Below are 22,456 nucleotides of genomic sequence, written 5' to 3'. Positions count from 1 at the left end.
CATCGCCGCTGGAAAGCACGTAGCCTTTCTCTCTCTCTCTCTCTCTCTTTCTCGAAGACAATTCGCCTCCACTTTGCCCTATCGTTTCTCGCCGCGGATGGATCCGCGACACCGATTTCTCGTGAAGAGATTGTCCTCAGACGATCCCTCCCCTTCCTCCTACGATTTTGGCACGAGGCTCACGTGCAGAGATGGAGCGACGTGACGATCGGGACAAAGACGGCGGGAGCGCGGTTTTCAACCCGTGGCATCCACCGCACGTTCGACGCGCTTCGAAACAACCTCGTTCCTCTCCCCTCCCCCACTCCCCCACCAAATTCTTTTACCTTTGTCTCGCCGTTTCTCTCTTTCGCGCGCGGCGACGGATGCGCCATTCCTTCTGCGAAGGATCGACACGAAACGACGGCGGTGAAGTTGCTTGAGATCTCGTGTGTGTGTGTGTGAGGGGGGAGGGGGGGAAGGAGAGGAGGGTATTTTAGCTGGCGCAGAATTTGGTATCTCGGTTCATTCGACATAGACGAGTTTTAGGAAACGATTTGACGAGACGAATTTTTTTTTCTTTTTCTTCTGTCTCTCCGATAAATATTCGATCGCACGGTGATGAAAATAAAGGTAATGATAATAAATGGCGATGGATGCTGTTCAACGAAGCTTTGTTGAAAATATTTGCGCGTGAACAAGCGAGAACTCGATTTTTGATCGAGATGTTGTTAAAGTAGCTAATTTTCGAATATTTGGAAAAGTTATTCGAAATGATTCGAGGGTTGTGGGTGAATAAAAATACGGTAACTAAAATCGACACTGTTCAATTGGAAATTTACACTTTGAAATAATTTGAAGTAGAGACGATAAATTGATTCGATTTTATTTCGTTTCTATTCAAGTTTAAAATTCGAAAACTTGGGAAAAAGAAAAATCGATTTTACGAAAAACAGAATACAAACTGGAAACTGTGAATTAGAATACTTCGCAGAAAGGATTCGTTGTCCTCCTCCCCCACATTTCCACGAATTTCTCGTCGAAGAGAAATAATTGCCAGGCCGCTTCTATAAATCGACAGAGAGAATTTATTTTCTCACTGATAAGTTCAGTTAGAAGTGATCAATTGATGCGTGGACCCCGGACTTGTTATGAATGCCCGCATACACTTGCGGCGAGTAATTATTACTCGAACGCGCGCTCTCTCCACAGTTGGAAAACTCGTATGTCGTACGGTTTTCGACAACAAACGCAATAACAATTTCGAGGAAATACATAATTTTTCACGTTACGCGAAAAAAAAAAAATCCGGACGATGCATCAACGACAAATAATAAAAAAGATATCCCAAGTTAAAATATCCCCGATGGACACTTCAATTATTTGGATTATTATTAAATCATGATTAAGATGAAAGTTTTTTTTTTTAAACGAACTTTACTTTCAACCCATCCGAAAAATATCTAAACAGATCGGATCACGAGTAATCATTCGAACGAAATGAAATTAGATCGTTCGAAAAGTGTCGATTCTTCGTCCACGCTCGAAAACATTATAGCTCCGGAACAATCGGATAGATAATTCACGGCCGCCGGTTGCGCAACCTTGAGGGAGGAAGCGAAGGAGAGAGGGGGGAGATAGTATTTACGATCGATGCCAAACGAAGAGGAGGAGGGAAAAATATAAAAGTGTGCGATGATGCAAACCATTGACAAATTTTCGTAACGACGAATCGTTGTTCGAAACCGTTGTTGTGTCAACCGAGGCGGCGATCTAATAATATCGATACCGTCGTCGTACACAGCGCGATTGGAGCTTCAAGGCCGTTGAAATCGCGAGCAGAAAATATAACAGAGGTTCTGGCTCTCGGACCAGTTACATGCAACACCGGTGTAACCGAGATTCGATGATAAATCGAAATGTATAGCCGAGGCTGAAGTCGTGGTGGACGGGAATCGGGAATTAACGATTTAGGATATTGGACAGGAACGGACAGGAAACTTTGGATTCCGGGGAAAGAAAGGAATTGAACGCAAAATATTGAAAAAGTTGGCTTCTTGAAAACGTAAGAAGCGAACTTTTTATCTGTTATTTATTATCGAGTAATTATCATTAAGCTCGATTACTTATGTTAAATTATGCCAAGTTATGCGAAAACTTTCGATAAAAAAAAAAAAAAAAAAAAAGAATAACTCGAGTTCGAAAAAAGAAAAAAATTATTTTGAACAAGCAGGGAAAGAAAATTTCGTTTTCTTCTTTCTTTCTTTTTTTTTTTTTTTTTTCTTTCGTTTCACCAGTGCCATCGAAATAAAAAGGAATCGTAATTTGACGAGCTTTGTTTAAAAAAGCTTGTAACTCTTTGCACAAAGCGTGTTATAATCTTTCCGTTGCCTTCGTAGCCAACGTAGGTCGATAATCGACTATTTTCTCGCGGATCGATATCGTAGCAAGGCTGGAGGAACGATAAAAAAAAAAGGAGAGGGGAGGGGAGGGGGGGGGAATGTGTGACACGCGATGTGCGACACATTGACTGACTTAAATTGCAACACTGTGCAATACAACCAGTCAAGGTGACTGGAAGATATTATACAGTCGTCGATGGAAATGACACGTATTTGAACTCGACGAATATCGCACTCTACGCACAATTTTCATGCAACGAACGGTGCTCTGTTTTCCATCTTAATGCAACCGTTTGTTCCGAATCTGTGTCGATCTTTTTACAATTAAAACACCGATCGAAATCGGTCTCTTTCGCGTGATTATTAAAAAAACGTGTGTATTTTTATCGATCAGAAATTAACATCGGTTTTTATTTTGTTACTCGCTAATTCGTTTGTTACTTAAGAGAGAAAGAGAAGAGAGTTAAAATTAAAGAATCTCTCTCTCTCTCTCTCTCTCTCTCTCTTTTGAAAATATCTGATTCATAAGAGCTAATTAATTCAGAAATATTCAGAATAATTGTTCAAATAAAGTTGATTTGGCTTTTGTATTGCGTGTTCTTTTTTTTTTTTTTTTCTGTAAAAAACGATATTATCGATCGAGCGGAAACTTTTTCGAAAGAAATGTATCGATCGAAATACGTATGTACCATACCGATTTATTAAAATCATCAAAATCATTCGATAAACAGTTACTTATTATTATCGCACAAGACGAGTTTAATATAGCAGAAGCTTGTACAATACGCATATACGGAGCGTGGAATATTATTGCATATGTAATCGTTCTTATCTACTAACCTCAAGAGTCATGTTTTGAAAACATAAATAGAATATAACGAAGTGTATAAGAAACACGAGAAATATTAATCTCTCCTTAAACGAGAGATTAACGAAGGAGAAGAAGAAAAAAGAAAAATGAATGAGAGGAATGTGATTCGAAAACGTGAAAATGTTTTCAAAACTCGACTCAAGAACGACCTCGTAAACGAGCGCGAAACTCGTAAGAAGAAGAAGGAGAAGAAGAAAAAAACCGAACGAAAGGAAAAAATTATTTCACGAGCCTTATTTCAAAAGGTCTCGCTTGACAGTCTCGCTCTATTATCCACGGTCGAGCACAGTTTCAATTACAACCGACGTGTATTTTCCCAACGACGCGCACACACGTTAGAAATAAATTGCACGCGTGCATCCGAGGAGGCAAAGTTCGATCGAATCGTGCATCGAAATTGATGATCAATCGGAGATGAAACAGGTGAACGAACGATCCTCTCCTCGCGAGAAGGGACGAAAAATTTCGGACAATTCGGTGGAAAAAGAAAGAGAAAGAAAATAAGGCTTCGTTCGAACAAAGGCGGCGATCTATTTAAATTTCGACGAGATGATCGAGGAGGGCGGCGAGGAGGAGGCCCTCCAATTGTAAATTTGCCCCGGGCGAAAGCACTTGACACTTGTCCAAAGATAAACGAGGCCGGCGTTGAAACATTGACGAGATCCCGCCCGATACCGAAGCGAAAATGTTAATCGGTTCGACAGAGCCGATTTCACGCTCCGCCACCGATTTCTCCCCCCCCCCCCCCCCGAAAAAAGAGCGTGGTTCCATCCAATTTTTGAGAAATACACGTTGCAACAACACGATCCGATCGCACTCACCGCCTCGATCAGTCGGTCAGTCAGTTCTCCAAAGTTTTTCACTCGAGAATTTCACCGACCTCCTCCACCACCACCAAATTTATCAAAAGTTCATACCTACCCGACAGTCATAATCCAAGGGTTGCCTCCTCACAACCTGACTATATCACCCGGAGAGAGACACCAGACCGGCCTCCACCGGACAGGGAACGTACTCCTTTTCTCCTCCTCCTCCACGTTCTCCAACGACCGACACGATCCCAGCACTGGCCCAGTTTACCGAACAACACCGAACGACGATGATTACACGACGATAACGATGATGATGATGATGATGATGATGATGATGATGATGATCGATCGATCGTTTTCTCCACCACGATTGTGCAGCACCACCAGAGGGAAATCGCGGATTATAGGATGAGGGAGGGAAGAGAAGGGAAGGGAAGGGAGAGGGAAAAGGGGAGGGATATATATATATTTATCACTCGCGAGAAACTCTTCAAACTCTTCGTGAAAAATCGAATCCGAATGTCGAGGCGATGGACGCAGCCGATACACTCGATATCTCGACCGATCTTTCTATTATTTTTTTATTATTATTATACACGGAACAACGCACGTGATCTCGTTCCAGGAGAGAAAGAGAAAGAGAAAGAACAAAAGAAAGAAAGAAAGAAAGAAAGAAAGAGAGTGGTCTCGCGGCGGGGAACACACTCGCTGGAGCGAACAGGTGGGCGAAACACGACGGATCGAGAGCCTGGTGGCCACGCTGTGTGTACGGGGGAGGGAGTGGGGGGAGTGAAGGGGGGGGACACGCGAGTCTCGTGAGATCCGTGAAACCGGCAAAAGAGAAGACGCACGCGTCGCGACGGCTTGACGTCGACTGAGGAGACGACGGATCCGCGCCGCGTCCGCACGCCCCTGCTCAGCCCCCACCAGAGGAGCCACGCTTGGAGGCGCCACCGACGCTCTTCCAACCCCCTCTGGCTCTTCTCTCGCTCGTTCCATTTCCTATGTCTGTTCTCTGCTGCCTTGCTGCTTTTCGTGCTGCGTCCTTCACTTTCTACTTGTGTATGCGTGTGTATCGAGTAAAGCTCGGTATCGGGACCAGGGTTGATGATGAATTTCCTCCTTCTTCTCCCTCTTGGAAAGGAAACGATGGACGGTGTTCTTGTGCAGCCTTTTTAAAGGGGTATTTTGGGTATTTTTTTCGACGAGGAAATATTCGGACGAGAAAGCGTATTTTTGTGAACACGCTTGAAAATGTAAATTTCTAACGTTTAATAATAATAATAATAATAAAAAGTAACTGGGAGTAACAGAGATTAAAACGATAAAAGGAATTTCTTCTTGCAAGAATTCGAGATTTGTATTAATAAAGCTGGCAATTCGACGGGGCAAATTTCCTATAAAGTTTCTTCCACCCATCCTCTTTTTCTTCTTCGTTTCCCTTCCGGATATCGTGAGAGGGTCGACCCTCCTCGTGTGAGAACGCGTCATCTGATATTCGATGACGATTGCCTGCCCAGCCGGAAATGCTAATCGCGGCGTGTCATGCAACTTTTAAGAGGCGGATGGCCATTTGTCTCACGTGTCGATAGTAGTTGCACGCATTCGCTAAGCGATTCGATTCCACGGCTCGATTGTGGGCCCTCCTCCTCCCCCTCCGTGATGGGACGCGATGACGCGTTAATGTAACGCGTCGAGGAACAACGCGTTGCACGCCACGTGAAAGATTGCGATAAAGAGGCGAAGTGAAAAAGTGGATGGAAACGTGGAGATTAATGGTTTTGGTTATGATCGAGTTGCGTGGCATTAACGCCCCTGAAAGAAGCGACAATAATCGACAATAACGGGTAAAGCTGTTACTACCGACTGGTCATAGTTGGATTATCGAGGAAATGAAATGAATTCTTCGTGTTCCAGGCACGAATAGTTTAACTTATACAGTTTCGAAAGTAGTATAGATTTCAGTGCATCGAGAAGCAATTTAGTTAAAATTAATAGTAATAATTTTTTTATAGCGATCCTATTCGAACTTGGCATTGGAATATATATATATATACTTCATTACAATAATTTGCTTCTCTGCGATAAGAGAATTGATAAATTAATATTTAAGTTGTACTCATCCGCTTTTGAATTTCAAATTGAGACTAAATACTATTTAATCGTATATTAAGTCCGTTTATTTTTCAATTTTATTTTATTTCGTGTTTATAAATATCGGTCATTCAATGCGCAAAAAGTAATTAATTATTAATTATGACAAATACGATTATTCATCAAAGACAATTCCCCAGTCGAGAAATAAAATTGAGAAATAAAACGAAGCAACCAATTGGAAAAAATACTCATCGCTATACTCCCATTCTTTGAACATCCGCAAACAATTTACATAACGAATTAATCGGCCATATTCCACTCGCAAGTTAATGTTTCTACAACCATCTGTGGCAATGTAAATAAGCTTCGCGCTGTTGACATTATTAGCCACGTGTGACCTGATTACGAGTTCGGCCCAATTGTAAATTACTTCGAATATACTTGCACGCGGATATAACTCATCATTCACGGCCAGGATTATCAAAAGAAACCAACCTCGATTCTTTTTCAACCATCTTCACTTCAAAATTTTAACGATTGAAATTAATAAATAATTAATTGTAACATTTATTCGAATAGTCGAAATTATATGAAGAGCGATCAATTGATTATGTATAAGTATTATTCGAGCATTTTTATACAGTTATTCGTTAAAAGTAACGTTATTCGAAATAATTAATTTTTCAGTTCTCTGCATCTGCATCTAACTATTGACGCGCCATCTACATTATCCTTATCGAGCCATAAATCATCATTAATCGACTCCCTCTTTTCCCAAATTCCTCGGCTCGATAGTTTAACTTTTCGCGATTTCGATCGAAATAATTTCTCCCGCGGTTTAAGAATAATTACGCGTCGAACTACGCGATCCAACAACTCCAATTATGCACCACCGATGTTTTTACGCGAGACAAATTTCATTACGACGTTAATACTTACTCGAGCGCCATCTGCGATACGTCCACCGTTTGAACAATATCCTTCGCCACTCGAATCATTATTAATCGACTCCCTTTTCTTCTCCCCCTCTTCGAATCCCTCGATCCCCGGTAACTTTAACTTTCCGCGATTTCGATCAGAATTTCTTCCACGACTTAAGAATAATTAACACGCGATCCGAGAATTCCAATTCCAACGTCACAACGTTTCTTCATTCGAGGCGCGAGTTTTCGTTTCACTGTTACCACTCTCGCGAACGACCTTAAGCGCCATCTGCATCGCATCTCGCGAAACAGTGTCTCCGCCGCCAACTTGCAAGCCTTGCTTTGCTCCTTTTTCTCCCACCACTTTCTCCTCCTCGTGTCCTTCCCCCCTCCTCTCGAATCCCTTTTCCAAACCAGGTAACGCGCCGTTCCCGCTGCTCTCGATCGAATAATTTCTCCGACTCAAGAGCAAAGACTCGATCGTGGGGAAGAAGTCTAATTACGGGCGCGGCACACGAGGTTTTTGGCGTTCGGGGCGACGTTTCATTATGACGTTAGTAGACTCGCGCGGATGGCCCCGAGAGCCATTTGTCACGACTGTCGCAAGTTCCACCCCGGTTTAATGTATCCGTGCTCCAACGACGGTTGGTTCCTACTACTCGCATCGCCTTTGGTGCAATTTTCGAATGACAATGCGCCACCAGCCGGTGTCCCCTTGTCGGACAAAATGGGTTTACACACGTATCGCGCGGCCGAGACGTGTTCCTCGGGCTAAGCCATATTGTTCGATAAGACACGAGACACGAGTTTGGACGAGTGAAATATCTCTTTGTCGGGCCGATACCCCGCGCTAAATATTGCCTCGCTCGGTCAATGTAACAACTTTTTCTGATTTTTGAAATTTATCGATTTTTCTTCTTCTTTCTTGTTTTTTTTTTTGTTTTTTTTTTTTGTTTTGTTCTTTCCCTCAGAATTTCATTTTCGTGATGGAACGAAACGAATGGACGTCGCATCCATTTGCGTTTCTCGATTTTATACGATTAAAAATATTATCTATCTACGTTCGACGAACGAATCTCTGCGATACCGAGAATTTTGTCTCACTTGTGACGATTAATCCAAGATATAAAATGATGTAATATATACGACGGGAAGTGATATTTTTTTTAATAATTATGAGAGACGTATTCAATATTTCATCCGAAAGAAAATTATGCAAGCGATCTGAAATAAATTATGGGCGATAGTGCTAGATCGTTGAATAATGACACTTCCGCGAAATCTAAATAACATTCCTCCAACGACGAACGGGTCAGGAACAAAAGTTTTGGTTTTTCTCGAATCTATATCTATTTCGATAAGTAAAGTTCGAGGGCACGAGATAAGTAATTTGTAAACAGAATGAAATCGGTGTTCATTCACTGATCCCCACTGAGAATTGCTCAAAGAGTTTCTTGCTGCGTTTCTTATAAGCGTTGACGATTTCCATATATCAATAACGTTATATATCGAAAGAGTTCGTTTAGCTAGAAGCAAACGTTCATCAGTTGCGTGAATGATTTAAGCGGTTCCAGAATCTCCTCGTTCTTCGAAATTTCAATCCATTGATCGATTTTTCTACGATAGAAAATTCAAACGATGAGCAGATTTTTAAATCACTTCTTTATACAGATTTCAATGCATTTCTAATACCAGTTTTTCAATTTTTTTTTTTTTTTTTTTTTTTCAAAAATACGAATCACGAGGCAAAGATTCGAAAGCAAGGGGAATCGAAATCGAAACAACAGTTGAAATTGCGAATTGAAACGAATTATTTTTCGGTTATAACAGATTAGATGGTGGGTATAATTGGCTGCTAATAACTGTAATTGCATTGATTGCTCGCTACATATCAGAGGATCCGCTGATACAAAGGAACTTGCATGCGCAGGATTCCGTCTGGAACGATCGATCAAGCATCCCGAATTTCGAGCGCGTATTCACCGATCTTCGTTCGTCAATTATTTTCCCCTTGTTCGAAAAATCCTACTCGTTGATTGAATTGAACGAAGAAAATTATCGAAAGTGTGTTTTCAAATCATCTATTCATATATATATATTTCATTCGTTACGTTTTAATTATCGAAACGTTGCCAATTCATCCGTGACTTGTAATACGAATTGTCAGTGATTCTTTATATTTCAGATGCAAATAACGATATTGTCGTTCGTCTCGTAGAAAGATTATAAAAATGTGTTAATCGTAGAATTTTAGAATTGTATTATTCAGGATATTGAATACTCTCGAAATCGCCTCCGTTTTCTTTTAAATGAAATTATATACCTTTTTATAAATTGATCGAAGCACTCTTTTATTTTTAAATAATTACGTACACTTGATTGGTTCAAAGAGATAGGAGAAGGAAAGCGTAAAAATACTAATTTCACTTTATCCTTTTCTTTCCATTCCCTCGAACGATCGAAAAAATAGAGATCTTCCAGATTAAGCATTCCAGAAACCATTTTCTCCTTTGCACCATAATTGATTAAAAATACTTTCTACCACTTTGTCCTCTTCTTTCCATTCCCTCGCTCTCTTCTTCCATCTGTTAAACATTCTCATTCTCACGGAAAATAAAAGAACTCATCGATCCGAAATAAGATAGAGATCCTCCAAATTGATCATTCTCTACTTTCAGCTATAATTGATTAGTTCAAAGTGGCTGGAAAAAGAAAGCACGAAAATACTTTCTCCTTTTCCTTTTCTTTCCATCCCCTCTGAAACTTTCTCGTTTCAACTTTTGAATATTTTTACGGAAAATAAAAATTCTTCGTTTCCATAGAATAAAGATCCTCCGAATCTCACTCCACCTTCTCTTAACCCCTCTTAAAACCTACATCCAATTGTGCAAATTTTCCGTACACGCACAAGTTGATGGATTTCCAAGCAGGAAGGAAATGCGAAACATGTTTCACGGAAGAGGAAAAGGGGGGGGGGGGGGGGAGACGTCACGAAATTATTTCATCGCGGACAGGATCGTTAAATTGATACCATCTCGTCACGTCTGTTGTCGATTCTTGCCTCTCTTTCGGCGAACAACCAGGCCGTTATTATTAAACCGTTTATAAGCCAAAATGATTAGCACGGGCGCAGCAAACGGATGGATACCACCAATCTCGATGACGATGATGATGAGGATGGGAGGATGCGCGTTTGAAAAATCGTCCCTCGTCATCGCTTGACGGATTCTCGGCGTTGGATAATTTGCCAAGACAAACTCGCCTCGAATGCGTCCACTTTGCGATCGGTTACCATTTTTTTTTGCCATTTTTGCCATTTTTGCCATTTTTGCCATTTTTGCCATTTTTGCCATTTTTACCATTTTTGCCAATTTTTTGCCATTTATTTTGCGAGCCTTCTATTCCAACTATTGAAATTTGGAAATGTATGGGGATACGTGGAATTTTGGATAAAAGTTTTTTCAACAGAGGTATGTAAAGATGAGTATAAAATTATTTTCAAAAGTTTTTCTTTGTAACATCGAGCATTAGAAAGTTAGTTAAGTCAAGTTTTTCGCGATGGATGCGAATACTTTTATGAGTTTTATTTGGGAATTCGGAAGGGAGATGTGTTTCGGGGAGTGATGAATATAAAAATGGTGAAGTTTAAAAAAAAAAAGAGAAATTCGACAATTTCGCTATTCCATTATTAGAAAAAAAAAATATATATATATATTTTTTTTTTCACGAATAAAAATTCATTCCAAATAACAAAGATTGATATTGAATATATCGAAATAATTTATCATTCATCATTTTGTTGTTTGTTGTCCTCCCCCCCCCCCCTCCTAATCCACACGGGCGAATAAAATTTGGTTACGTTAATAATTTTTCAGAGTGGGATTGATTTTTCATCCCAACGTTAAATCGAAGGCATGCGAGCGAAAATTTTGTTTTGCAGAGTTCTATTGGCTTGATACAGGCGCGCGCGCGTGACCAGAATTCAATTCAGCAGATTTTTCCCCCCGAAAAATATACTGTTTTTATTTTTTCTACGAGTATTTCTAGATTAATATTGTAAGAGATAGGTTTTCAAAATGATTGGCGCGTCATCTGGTAGGGAGAAAAAAAAAAAAAAAAAATAAAATAAAATAAAACAGAACGAAATATAACACGATATTATAAAAATCATACCGTGTTTCGCATGGAACATGGAATATTTTTCCAACAACAAGAATTTGAACCATATATTTTATACATATTTTTTTCCTCCCCTCTCCTTTTATTTTTACAGTTCCAGGGAAAAAATAGAAAGCGTCACTGTCCAGTTAACAAAAGTTTCACGTATCTATCTATCTGTCTATCCTAATACAGGCCTCCTCATCAACTTCTCATACCAGAAACCTCATCTCTCCGTCTCTAATCATACTCAAAATTCGCTTAAGTTAATCGTCGATTTTTAATAAAAAAAAAAAAAAAAAAAAAAAAAGAAAACAATTCTAGAATTCTAGAATCTGTTCAGAAGAAAAATTCAAATCAAAATGGTGAAGAAACGCGATGGCGAGGAGGGGGAAGAAAAAATAGAAGTGGAAAGTTGGAGAGGAAGGAAGGAAGGAAGGGTGCAGTAATATTTTTCCAAGTATCGATTCTACGACCGCGGCTAGGTACAAGTTTCCAGCGGAATTCTGTCGATCGCACGTCATCCCTCGCACGAGTCTTTTTAACCCCCAGGAGCGTGCCGCTGACGGGAAAGTTACCGCTTCGAGTGGGAACTTTTTAGAAGTTCGCCCGGGGGAGCGGCGCGGAGATTAGCCCTGGGGAATTAGAGTTTCCGCTCTACAATGAGTAGAATTCAGAAACGTCTAACCGTTGAAAAATCGATCGAGTGTATATATATATGTGTGTGTGTGTGTGTGTGGTACGCTTCGTCCAATACGGCATCATAGCCGTCTCATATTTTTACATCGATCGGTTTTCAACTTTCCGTCTCCCCGATCGAGGAAATAACGGTGGGACAGGGTTTAAGTTTATCAGTTATCAAGTTGGACAAACTTGTTGTTTTATTCTCTCTCCAAGTCGAAGTTGCTGTTTCGTTCAATGCTTCTTCTTTGTATCGTTGATGATTGAATGAAAATTATTTTTTTAATCAAATTGTGTGATCGAGTAAAATAAATTTAATAAACAAGAGGGGAAGAGATACGGATTGAGGATAAGATCAGGATTGAGAACGTTAGACATAATATGTTGAAAAAAATGTTCACATATATTGACGATTAATTTCGTCGATTATTAATCTTGAATGTTCGCTACTTTCGTACGATTATACGGGTACAAAGAGGGCGAAGCTTATGCGAGTTTAGACATAACCTTGTTTAGTCTTGCATACAGCCTCATTTAATCCAGTGTAATCCCATTTAAACTTGCATCAGTCTCGTTTCCAACACATGATCTCGTTTAATCTCGCCATAGTCTTACACAGCCTTATAATAGTCTTGCAAAGCTTTGTATAATCTTGCAAAGACTTACACCATCTTACGCAGTTTCGTACAGTCCTTGATACTTTATAGGCGCGCTTTATAGACGCAAGCCATTTTCTATTAATTCCGCGCCACGCTAATTCCTTTTCAAAACAGTGGAAAGCACGTACTCGCGTAACGGTGTCGGGGCAAACCGCGCCGTAACACACCGCTTATTAAAGCGTTATTCCATTAGGAATAGATGCAGGAAAATTTGAGGGGGGAGCCGCACAAGCGATCCCATAGAAATTTTTTTCTTTTCTTTTTTTTTTCGAAATTTTCGAACTCTTCGAACTTTTTTTTTTTTTTTTTTTCCATATCACGGCCGGAATATTCTTTTATTCATTTTTCTATTCTCTTTCCTTCTTTTTTTTTTCCCCCTCCCCCAGTTTTCTATTTCTCCATTTCTCTATTTTTATATGAATATAAAAATAGCCCAAAAGTCGCGGTGATAAAAATACAATACGAGCGATACAATTTTTTGTTTTTTTCCCATCCCATTTTATTTTATTTTTATAGATGTAAAAAGAATTCTGGAAATGGAAATATTTCGAAAAATGAAAATTTCTCCGTTTCCCGATTTTCGAAAATATTCGAAAAGTCACGATAATAGAAATGCAATACGGGGGAATAAAAATTCTCTCCACTTTATCCCCTTTCTTTTTTTATACATATAGAATTACCTTAAAACAATCCCAACAATTTTAACCTTTCCAAATAAATATAAATAGAAAGGTAAATAGAAGGATTCGAATTCAAAAAAAAAAAAAAAAGATCAAAATTAAAACGGAAAGAAAGAAACGTGAAAGAATAACAAAATAACCAACTCACCGAAGCCAGCTCCTCGTTGCACGAGTCTTCCACGAACGATCAGCTGCAACAGTTTATAAAAGAAGAAGAAGAAGAAAAAAATATATCGAGCAACTGGTCCCGACACTCGTACAATAGGCGCGCAAGGCACAAGTATTAACCTTTAATTGCGTTGCCGTGTACATACGTACACCACTCCTCTGGTTATGACGTCCACCACCGCAACTTGTAGAACAGCGCGTTCTAATTGAATCTCTCGCTCGCAAATTCTCATTTATTATCCATCGCCTCGATTCGTGAAAATGTGAAAAATAAAGGATTATCTCTTCTTCTTATCTCTTCGACACAATTTTATTCGCTCGAAGGCTTTCTCTTTCAGTCTTTTCCTAATTACTTGTTCGTTGAAAAATGTGAAGTTGGAACAATGATTCATTGGGTGATGCATGCGTTCATTGCTGCGCGCAGAAGTAGGAATAAATGAAACGTGTCAGATAAATAATCCAACGAGTTTGGCGGGACGAAGGGTGGTTGGCGAGCGCATTAGAGCCCGTGACTTTGCGCACCATTTAAAATTGAAGTGGACCAAGACGAGTGGATCCTCTTTTTGCAGCGAGAAGGAACACAAGTTTGTTCTTAAAGAAGAGAAATTTATTAGGATTGTCTTGTTATGATATTATTGCTTCGATTGATATATTTATGAAAGTTTCTTCGACGAATTCTTTAAAAGGAATTAAATCATTATTAAATATTATTCACGATATACTGTTTCTATAAATTCTTGGAAATAAATCACTCTAATACTTCCTCATAATCCAGTCTGAATAATAATAAAATTCGCATTATAAAATTTCGTTATTAAATTTCTATCCTTGCCAGCAATCATTGATCGAAACGTTCTTAAATTCTAATTTAAGAATTGCCTTCGAAAAAGGAGAAAATTATAGAAATCGACCGAGACAAATTATTGCCAGGCCAAAGAATATAGGTCCAACAAAATATTAGTGTTGAATAATACTTTTGCAACTTACTGCAAAAATCTATACACCTCTCCTTGTCTTAAGCAAGCTCCTTTAACGCGTATACATTTCGTCAAAGATTGCAAGCGTTCGAATACTTTCGTTTATCTCTCAACTTTCGAATACGCGAGGCTTCGCTCGAAAGAAGAGACCGTTCCCTGGCATTAATTAACACGCTCGTCAAAGGAACAAAAGGCTTCCTTTCCTCCACGCCAGATCGTTCAGTTTATTCCTGTTTTTGTCGTTGCGTGCCAGCAACCTCTCTGCTCGAAGATGTTTCCTCAACTAGATTTTTGAACTAGATTTTCTTTTTCAAGAAACATCCACTTCTCGAACAATTGTATCCGAGTTCCGGTTAATTTGCCGCGCAAAGTGACGAAGTTAACGACGATTTCTTTTTTTTTTTTCCCTCCCCCCTTCGCTTTTAACGCGCCTCGAAAAATTTTCCAATCCAACGTGGAATGTGAACTCGGAGGAGAGCTTTGATTTCGATAATTGAACTTTTACAAAGGGTAACAAAATGGACTTGTGTAACGCTTCATTGGGGATAATGGTCGAATTATCGATTCTTCTTTCGCGACCGTGTCGCGTGAAAAGGGCGTAGAGCGAAAATCGTTATTATTATACACCGATATATATCGATGAAAAGTGTTGGAGAAAGAAATTTGGAATGGTTTCTCGATCAATCCCCTTCGTTCTTGATTGATTAATCAAAAAAAATCGTTTCGAATTTAATATTCCATGATTATACAACGCCTCGAACGCGTAATAAAGAAGCAAGCATCTCAGCAATATTCTCGAAAATTATAACAACGAGGCGAATTTTCACTATATATATTTACATGCGTACGTATATCCGTCGCTTAATATTCATAACGTCTCCTCTCGAAGCGACTATAAACACATTTTAATAACGGTTTCTTCTTTTTTCACGGCCGCCCTTTCCCTCAAAAAGCTTTCACGTTGCGGGTTAGGGACGAAGAATGGAGAGGGACAGTCGTCCAGGTTGGAGCAGAGATGATATTCGAGAAAGGAGAGGCAAGAACAGATAGCGATTCTGTCTCTCTCTTACCATGGAATGTTCCGCCCTTTCAACTCTTTCTGTGTATCTCTCCTCGGCTTTCGAACGAACGAGCCAACCAACCAATCCTCCCTTTTTTCGACGGCGATGGAAAACTCGGCCACGAAGTTTTCGGCCGCGGGAAAAATCGAAAACGCTCGAAAAAGCTCCCGGCTGTTTTCACGGCTGACACATTTTTCGTAGGGAAGAAATATCGGCAACGTTTCGATCAAATTTTCGCCCGCCATTTTTGTCACCAATTTAAAATTTTCCTCCCCTCTATAACTGACAAAAGCTATCAATAATCAATGCTTCTAACCGATTAATTAATAAAAATCACAATTTCGATGTAACAATTTGTCCGTCAATTACACGCGCGTAACAATGATTTTCCTCGCTGGATGAAAGGAACGAGAAACGTTTGTTTCAACGTAGGATGATTTGGCGAGAGACGAAGGGGCAGGCAATCGTTGGAAGCACAGATAAAGCATCCCAACGGACACAAATATTATTTTCCATCCAGTGGATGCGGCCGCTTAAGCGTCCTCGACGACGCGATCCCTCCACGGTTCACTTAATTTCTCATCTCTCTTCGCTCGGTGCCGCCGTAACCGATCACGTTACATTGTTCCCCGCCGATACGCCGAGGGAACGTTCCCCCTCCACGAGATACAAGTCGGCCGCGAAAAGAGCGCCGCGCGACGTCGTCCTTCGAAACGAACGGGCTTCACGCTCGAAGTAGCAACGTTCGCGACGTTGGAAATAACGCGAGTTTCAACTCGAGAAACAGTTTTTCTTGTCTCTTTTCCTGGAACGAATCTCTCGACGATGATTAGGAATTAACTTTTGAATCGAAAATTATTGAGAAATTATTGGTTCTTATAGATCCTTTTTTAAAGAGTGAAGGAAATATGAGAGACGAATTTTCTTCTGTGGAGAATGGTAACTCGAGCTAGGGGAAAAATTGGATCGGTTCATAACAATGTCCGATATCGTTTGAGGACTGATCACGCTCGCCTTTCTTTTCGGAAATTTGAAATTTTCTTTCCTCGACGAAATTGCGAAAGAAAGAAATTTTTGAAACGATATTGAGTACCAGATACAACCGTGGATGGATCAAAACTTTTTCTTAATTAACTAATTTCATCTAGTTATAGTAAACATATCACTCTATATCGTCAAACATTGATCCACTTTGTTGTAATTAACAATTTCGAATAAACGCAAGCCTCTTACACCATTCAAAAAAAAAAAAAAAAAAAAACAACAATATGACAAAATCTAAAACTGTGAAATTTTCAATCCATCTTATCAAAGATTCCCCTAAAGCCTCCATCGAAAGAAAAAAAGGATATTTTCCAGCAGCAATACCGGCCGATCTCCGGGTTAATTTTTATCGCAATCGAGATATCGATCCAAGTGTACCAATTCTCTCGTCGAGCCGGTGTCCCCGGTGAAAGGGTTGCGCGGCGCAACTCTCGTATTTCCCCCCAAATAACCCCCTTCTAGTATTCTCCCCACTCACCCCTTTTTCCAGGCCAAATAATCCCTCTAACGCGGCACGTGGAACAACCGAGGGATCGATATTTATCGGCGTGTTGTACGAAACTCTCTCTCTCTCTCCCTCTGAATCGCGCCACTCTCATTTGTGACAACGTGTGCATCGCTTTGATGGAAAACCTAGCTCTGCTCCACCCGCTATTCTCGTCTTTCCTGATCACATTTCGCGACTACGCGAATTACGCGGGCACGATTCCTACTCATCCGTGAAAAGTGAAAAGATCGGCCCGTTTTTTTCAATCATTTTATCGAAACAATTTGAGAGGAGGGGGTCTTCTCTTGGCGTTTATGACGACGGTGTTGGAAAATGATCTCATTATGGCTATGGAGGAAGGGGTTTTCTGGTAAATGGGAAGTAAAAAGTTTTCGATTGGTATTCATAGAGGAAATCGTTAGGACTCGTATTATAGCTAGCCTCGATGTTATACGTGTTGTAATTTTTGAAATAATTTAAAATGTTTAAATCTTTTTCCTTTCAAATACGAATACAGACTGAATTCGTTACGTTTCGCCATTTTACACGATTAAGGAGTTGTTGGTTAAAAGAAAATTAAGGAGTGCAAAGGGTTAATACGATAATGTAAATTAAATTGTATCACGTTTGGGCGTTGGAGGTGGAAGAGAAGAAAGTAGCAAGCAAGGGGTTATAAGTAAGGATAAGTACTATTCCCTTCCCTTCTTTTTTCTCATCCTCGAATCCTTCAGGAACATTGTTTTCCATTCCTCGAGGTGTAACGTTCGACTCTCGATTTCTCTTATTCGGTCGAATGTCATTCTTCGACTTCGACTCCCATTTTTAAACACACGTGAATAATTCAAATCGTGGGATATGTATTAGATGTTTCAGATGGCGCCACGAACGATAAAGCAATTCGAATCTGGAAATTACGATGGAGAAAAAGGAACTTTATTGCACATTGTCGCGTGTAACAACAAATAACATTTTTTCGTCGAGTACAACGAAATTGAATATCCGGTATTTCCATCCACCTCTTCGAAATGATGACGAAAGAATCGAATACTTCTGGGACTTCTTCCTATCAGCAGTATTGCATACACGCGAGTAATTATATCTGTTATCCAAGATCATCTAGAGGTCCCTCTCTAGAGCGAGGGAGGAAAGGAGGAACAGTGGACGAGAGCATCCACCATTTTCGAACCAGGTAACGGTTCAATACCCAGGAGATTGCAAGTCGAATTAGTGTTTAATAGTGAAAGTTTCGTTCGAGGGAGGCTATCTTTCTTGGTTAAAGAAGGGTGGAAAGAGGAGCTGCGTAAACGAAACGACGGCTGCCTCTTGCGAATCCTTTCGAAACGAATGAATCTTTAAATAGGAATGGAACGACACGTGCCGCGCCAACTTTAATCGCTCGAATTTCTCTTCGAAAGGATATTTTTTTATTCGAATTAAGAAACTACCATTTTCTCGAGTATTAATATCTCGAATTATATCAATGGAACCGCTACAGCAAAAGCTTCTTTCCCGACTACATTCGGTTCAAATATTTATATGATCATTTGAAGAGTAGTAAAGTAATTTCTTACACGTATGAAATTAGCCCCTCTCTAAAAAATATCCTGGCTACGCCACTGCTAACTTTACAAAATATACGCTAATTTTACAAAATATATTACAGGTACACCAAATAAAACTCGTCCAATTCATCTTCGTTGCATCAGTGTGCCGTCAAATTTTCAAATTATTAAAAGTGACGAAAAGGTTGAGAACCGCTGCGCCATAGTATCAATCGAAAGATACCATCCTTCGCGCCTAACCTCAAAAAACCAGCCAACGAACCTGTGCAAACGATGCCTCGATGCCACCAAACCCGCCCGTATACGAATAATATCCTCTTCCCTCTCCCTTCTAAAAGAAAAGAAGAAAAAAAGCAAGCAAGAAAAAATATCGGCCTCATCGGTTTCGCTCGATTTCCCCCAGGAGTTCCGCCATTTCATATTCGTCAAGAGCCGGACACGGGCTCGTCTCGTTTCGAAGGGAGGGGGAGGAGAGACACGTCGTGCGCGGCGACAAATTAAAGCGACCGGCTAGGATTCGATCGAGAAAAAGGGAAAAAGGAGGAACAGTAACAGAGAGAGAGAGAGAGGCCAGTCGTAAGTTTCGAGCATTGAAATTCTCCACCGATCTTCCATGATTCTCTTCTTGCTCTCACTTTTGTTGCAGTGACTTTCTTCTTGGCCTATCCATAACACAGTTTTCGCATCGGCCCCAACGAGGCGTATAATCTCGTCGCTTTGCTCGAACCGAACTTTCAAATGTAAAATCCTCCACTCCCGTTAATTCTCTGCCATTCGCACACCTGAACAGCGTATCTAAGGTAGTCTCCTCCCATCCCAATTTGGCCAAAACTAGACAGGTTGAACAGCGCTGCCCTGCATTGCCTGTTTTCCGTGGTTGATCGTCGTCGTGCGGATAGCATCGCCAACACAGATATACGGAGAGAGAAAGAGAGAGATAGATAGAAAGAAGAATCGTAGGTGGAGGCGCACAATTGGCTCGGATACGCACACCTGTTTCAACCGGATAAATGGATGAACCGTGGGTGGAGAGAGAGAGAGAGAGAGAGAGAGAGAGAGAGAGGAGAGATCGTAGCTGCCAAGATTCACGTCACGCTTATATTTACTCGAGTACACCGACACCAGGATTTCAGAGATCGACTTTCTCCTCCTCCTCGTTGTTGTCGCTTTTAGGAGAGGAGAGAACACTTTTGGTATCGTTTGCTCGCGATCATAGCCAGCCAAGATCCCACTGTTGACTCTGAACACCCCTCTTCTCTCTCTTCCTTCGTTCCTTCTTCGTGACGAGAAGATAATCCCAAGGCAAGGAGAATTTCGATTTGTATTTATATCCCTTACGATTGATTCTTCGACCTGGTTTTGGACAATTTTACGATGAAAAGGGGATGGTGATGAAAGATTGGCAGAATAAAAACACCCGATATCCTTTTCTTAATAACAACGAAACAGTTGAGCGCGGGGCAATTACAGCGTTAAGGGGATAAATCAAGTTGGAAGTGCACGCAGGGGGGTAGTGACAAAAGTTATTAGGTCCGCCTTGCGGCGAGGCAAATTAAATTCATTAACGGGGTCTAACGTGAATCCTGGTGAAACGAGTATTATCCAACTGTCCATTGCAAATGGATTAAATGAATAAATCTTTGAGCGTGTTTGTTTTAATAATTGGAAAATTCTTTTTTTCTGTATTTACAGATTCGTTTGGAAGAAGGAGGAAATTTGGTTTGCAAAGAAATTTTGATAAAAAGCGACAATGTTTCCGCGCCTGGAAATATTAAATTTTATTTATAGGGAGAGCAGAGCTTAAACAGCTTCAGGAAAAAATATATCAAGGTAGAAGCGTAGAAGAAATTTATGCATCCATCTTTTCAGAATTTTTCCCCCCCTCTTTGAAAATATACAACCCTACGCGATAATATTTCCTTGGAATAAGAAAGAACAAATTTTTCGTGAAAATGTAACGAAACTCTTCTTCCGGCATAATTATCTTCCAGTCTATCCAGCAACCATTTAAATTTTCCCTGAATTTTTCCTTTTTTCTTTTTTTTTTTTTTTAGGTAAAAGGTATAATTAAACATATCCATCCCACTTTCATTAAATTTCATCTCGCGGAACAATTAAGTTAACGAAACACATTTAAAATACAGAGTCGCTTTAATAAATAGAGTCCCATTCCAAGAAAAATTAATTTTCTTATCGTAATACACGAGAAGAAAATATCACAAACGATTTCATTATTCAATTATACAATCCATTAAGAAATTGACCAATTGATATTTATCGATTCGTGTTCACATCACAAATAATATCTTACGAAAACCTATCGCGAGAAAAAAAAAAAAGAAGAAGAAAACTACGAATACTTTATTCCAAAGAGAAGAAAAAAAAAAAAAAAAATCACAAGCATCCCAAAAGAGCAATCGAAGCATTTCCAAGCTTCCTCCTCCGATGTGTAGCGCGAATTAATTGACACGAAAAAGCCGGTATCCCATCGGAGAAATCCCCCCTCCCCGTTCAGCAAACAGAGCAACGCCCCGGGGGAGAAACGATTTGCGAGGAATCCGAGAAAATTTGCTCTGCCGCGACCCCGAGAGCACGACGTTTCGACTTAATCTCGACACAGAGACGCCCCTCCTCCCTCCCTCCCGCTCGCCCATTTGTATACAGGCCTCGTTCCTATATACCTTTCTCTCTCTCTCTCTCTCTCTCTCTCTCTCTCTCTCTCTCCTCCTCTTCTCGAAGGTGGCCGCTTCGAGAAAGAAAGGGTTGGGATCGCGCTCCCATTGACACGGGTTTTATGGAGTGGCAGGGAAGACAGGGGGAAGGAGAGAGGAGGGGGGCGAGTGTACGTGAGGGGTGAGCAGGTGGCTCTGCTCGCACAATCCTTACGGATAACGCGTCGTTTGTAACTGTCGCCAGAGATGGCCTGTGGACGCGAGGGGGAGGGGGAAGAAGGTGTTGAAAGAAGAAGTTTGAAACGCGTGCGCGCGCCTGTGTGTGTGGGAGGGAATGGAGGATAGGTAACTTTGGTAACACCTATTTCTCGGTGACTTCTTCTTCTTTTTCTTCTTCTTCTTTGCGCGATCTTTCTTCCGCCTTATTCTCGTGATATAGCCCCGGTCGGTGGAGGAGTCGAGGTGACTAATGTTGGCCGAAGGTGAATTTGTATACGGGGTGAAATCGATAAAGGATTCGCAGGTGACGGGTACAGAAATACTAGATAGATTCTAAGGATACGAACGATGGATAATGCAGAAGGTTCGTAGGTGGATGCGAAAATATACTTTCCTCGTATACTTGGCTGTATCTTCTGGTAGAATTAATTTTAGTTGAAAAACTTCTTCTAAGAATAACGACGTTTATTTATTTATTTATAATTCTCCTCGATTCGTATCGACGAAACAGCAAACGCATCGTTAATTTAAATCGAAAAGCAGAAAACACCGATTTATATTACATCATGTACGTACATTAGTAAATATATGTACGATACATTCCAGGGACTCTTGTTACCTCGATCGGTAACCTTCTTAAATATAAGCACTAGCGCAAATGGCTACGATGTTACACGCGCGAATCCGCTCGAGCCGGCGCGACGAGGTGTGTTCGCGGGAAAGGAGACAGGGACGGATATTCGGTGTCGATACAAATGACCGCGAAGTGATAAATAATGTAACGGGGCACGGGTCTCGTGTTACGTGTCGGGGAAACGTATCGTTCCCATTACACGTGCGCGCATGCGCGCGGATATCGCTATAGCCGGGTAAACGACGATTCTCTAAACGACACACTCGACACCGAGAGATCCCGTGCGCGCGATGCTTTTTCACGCATCGGACCACCTCCTTCCTCTCGCTCCTTTCCTTCATTCCTTTTCTTTTTCTGCTTCTTATGGTCG

General features: G+C 40.6%; 1 protein-coding gene across 27 annotated transcripts in view; it reads right to left on the bottom strand.

Annotated features, from left to right (window-relative positions):
• LOC100869770 (CUGBP Elav-like family member 1-A) overlaps nucleotides 1-22,456 on the bottom strand; it is a 479,952-nt gene that overhangs the window by 385,243 nt on the left and 72,253 nt on the right. For 5 of the 27 annotated variants that reach the window (XM_086913404.1, XM_086913412.1, XM_086913406.1 and 2 more), the window contains exon 1: nucleotides 4,174-4,934. The exons of 19 other annotated variants lie outside the window; for them this stretch is intronic. Coding sequence is in view for 1 of the 8 variants with exons in the window: in XM_086913391.1 (XP_086769517.1) it covers nucleotides 4,174-4,184 (11 nt within the window). In the remaining 7 variants the exon portion in view is untranslated. Of the gene's footprint in view, nucleotides 1-4,173; nucleotides 4,941-13,410; nucleotides 13,427-22,456 lie in introns of those variants that run through there. 3 more of the 27 variants (XM_086913413.1, XM_086913391.1, XM_086913407.1) reach the window with 2 other exon arrangements.

Source organism: Apis florea, unplaced genomic scaffold (genome assembly GCF_048593485.1).
Source record: "Apis florea isolate Af1SG1 unplaced genomic scaffold, ASM4859348v1 contig_3496_pilon, whole genome shotgun sequence".
NCBI classification, from domain to species: domain Eukaryota; kingdom Metazoa; phylum Arthropoda; class Insecta; order Hymenoptera; family Apidae; genus Apis; species Apis florea.
Note: the sequence above shows the minus strand (reverse complement) of the source record. Positions and strands in the feature narration are given on the sequence as shown.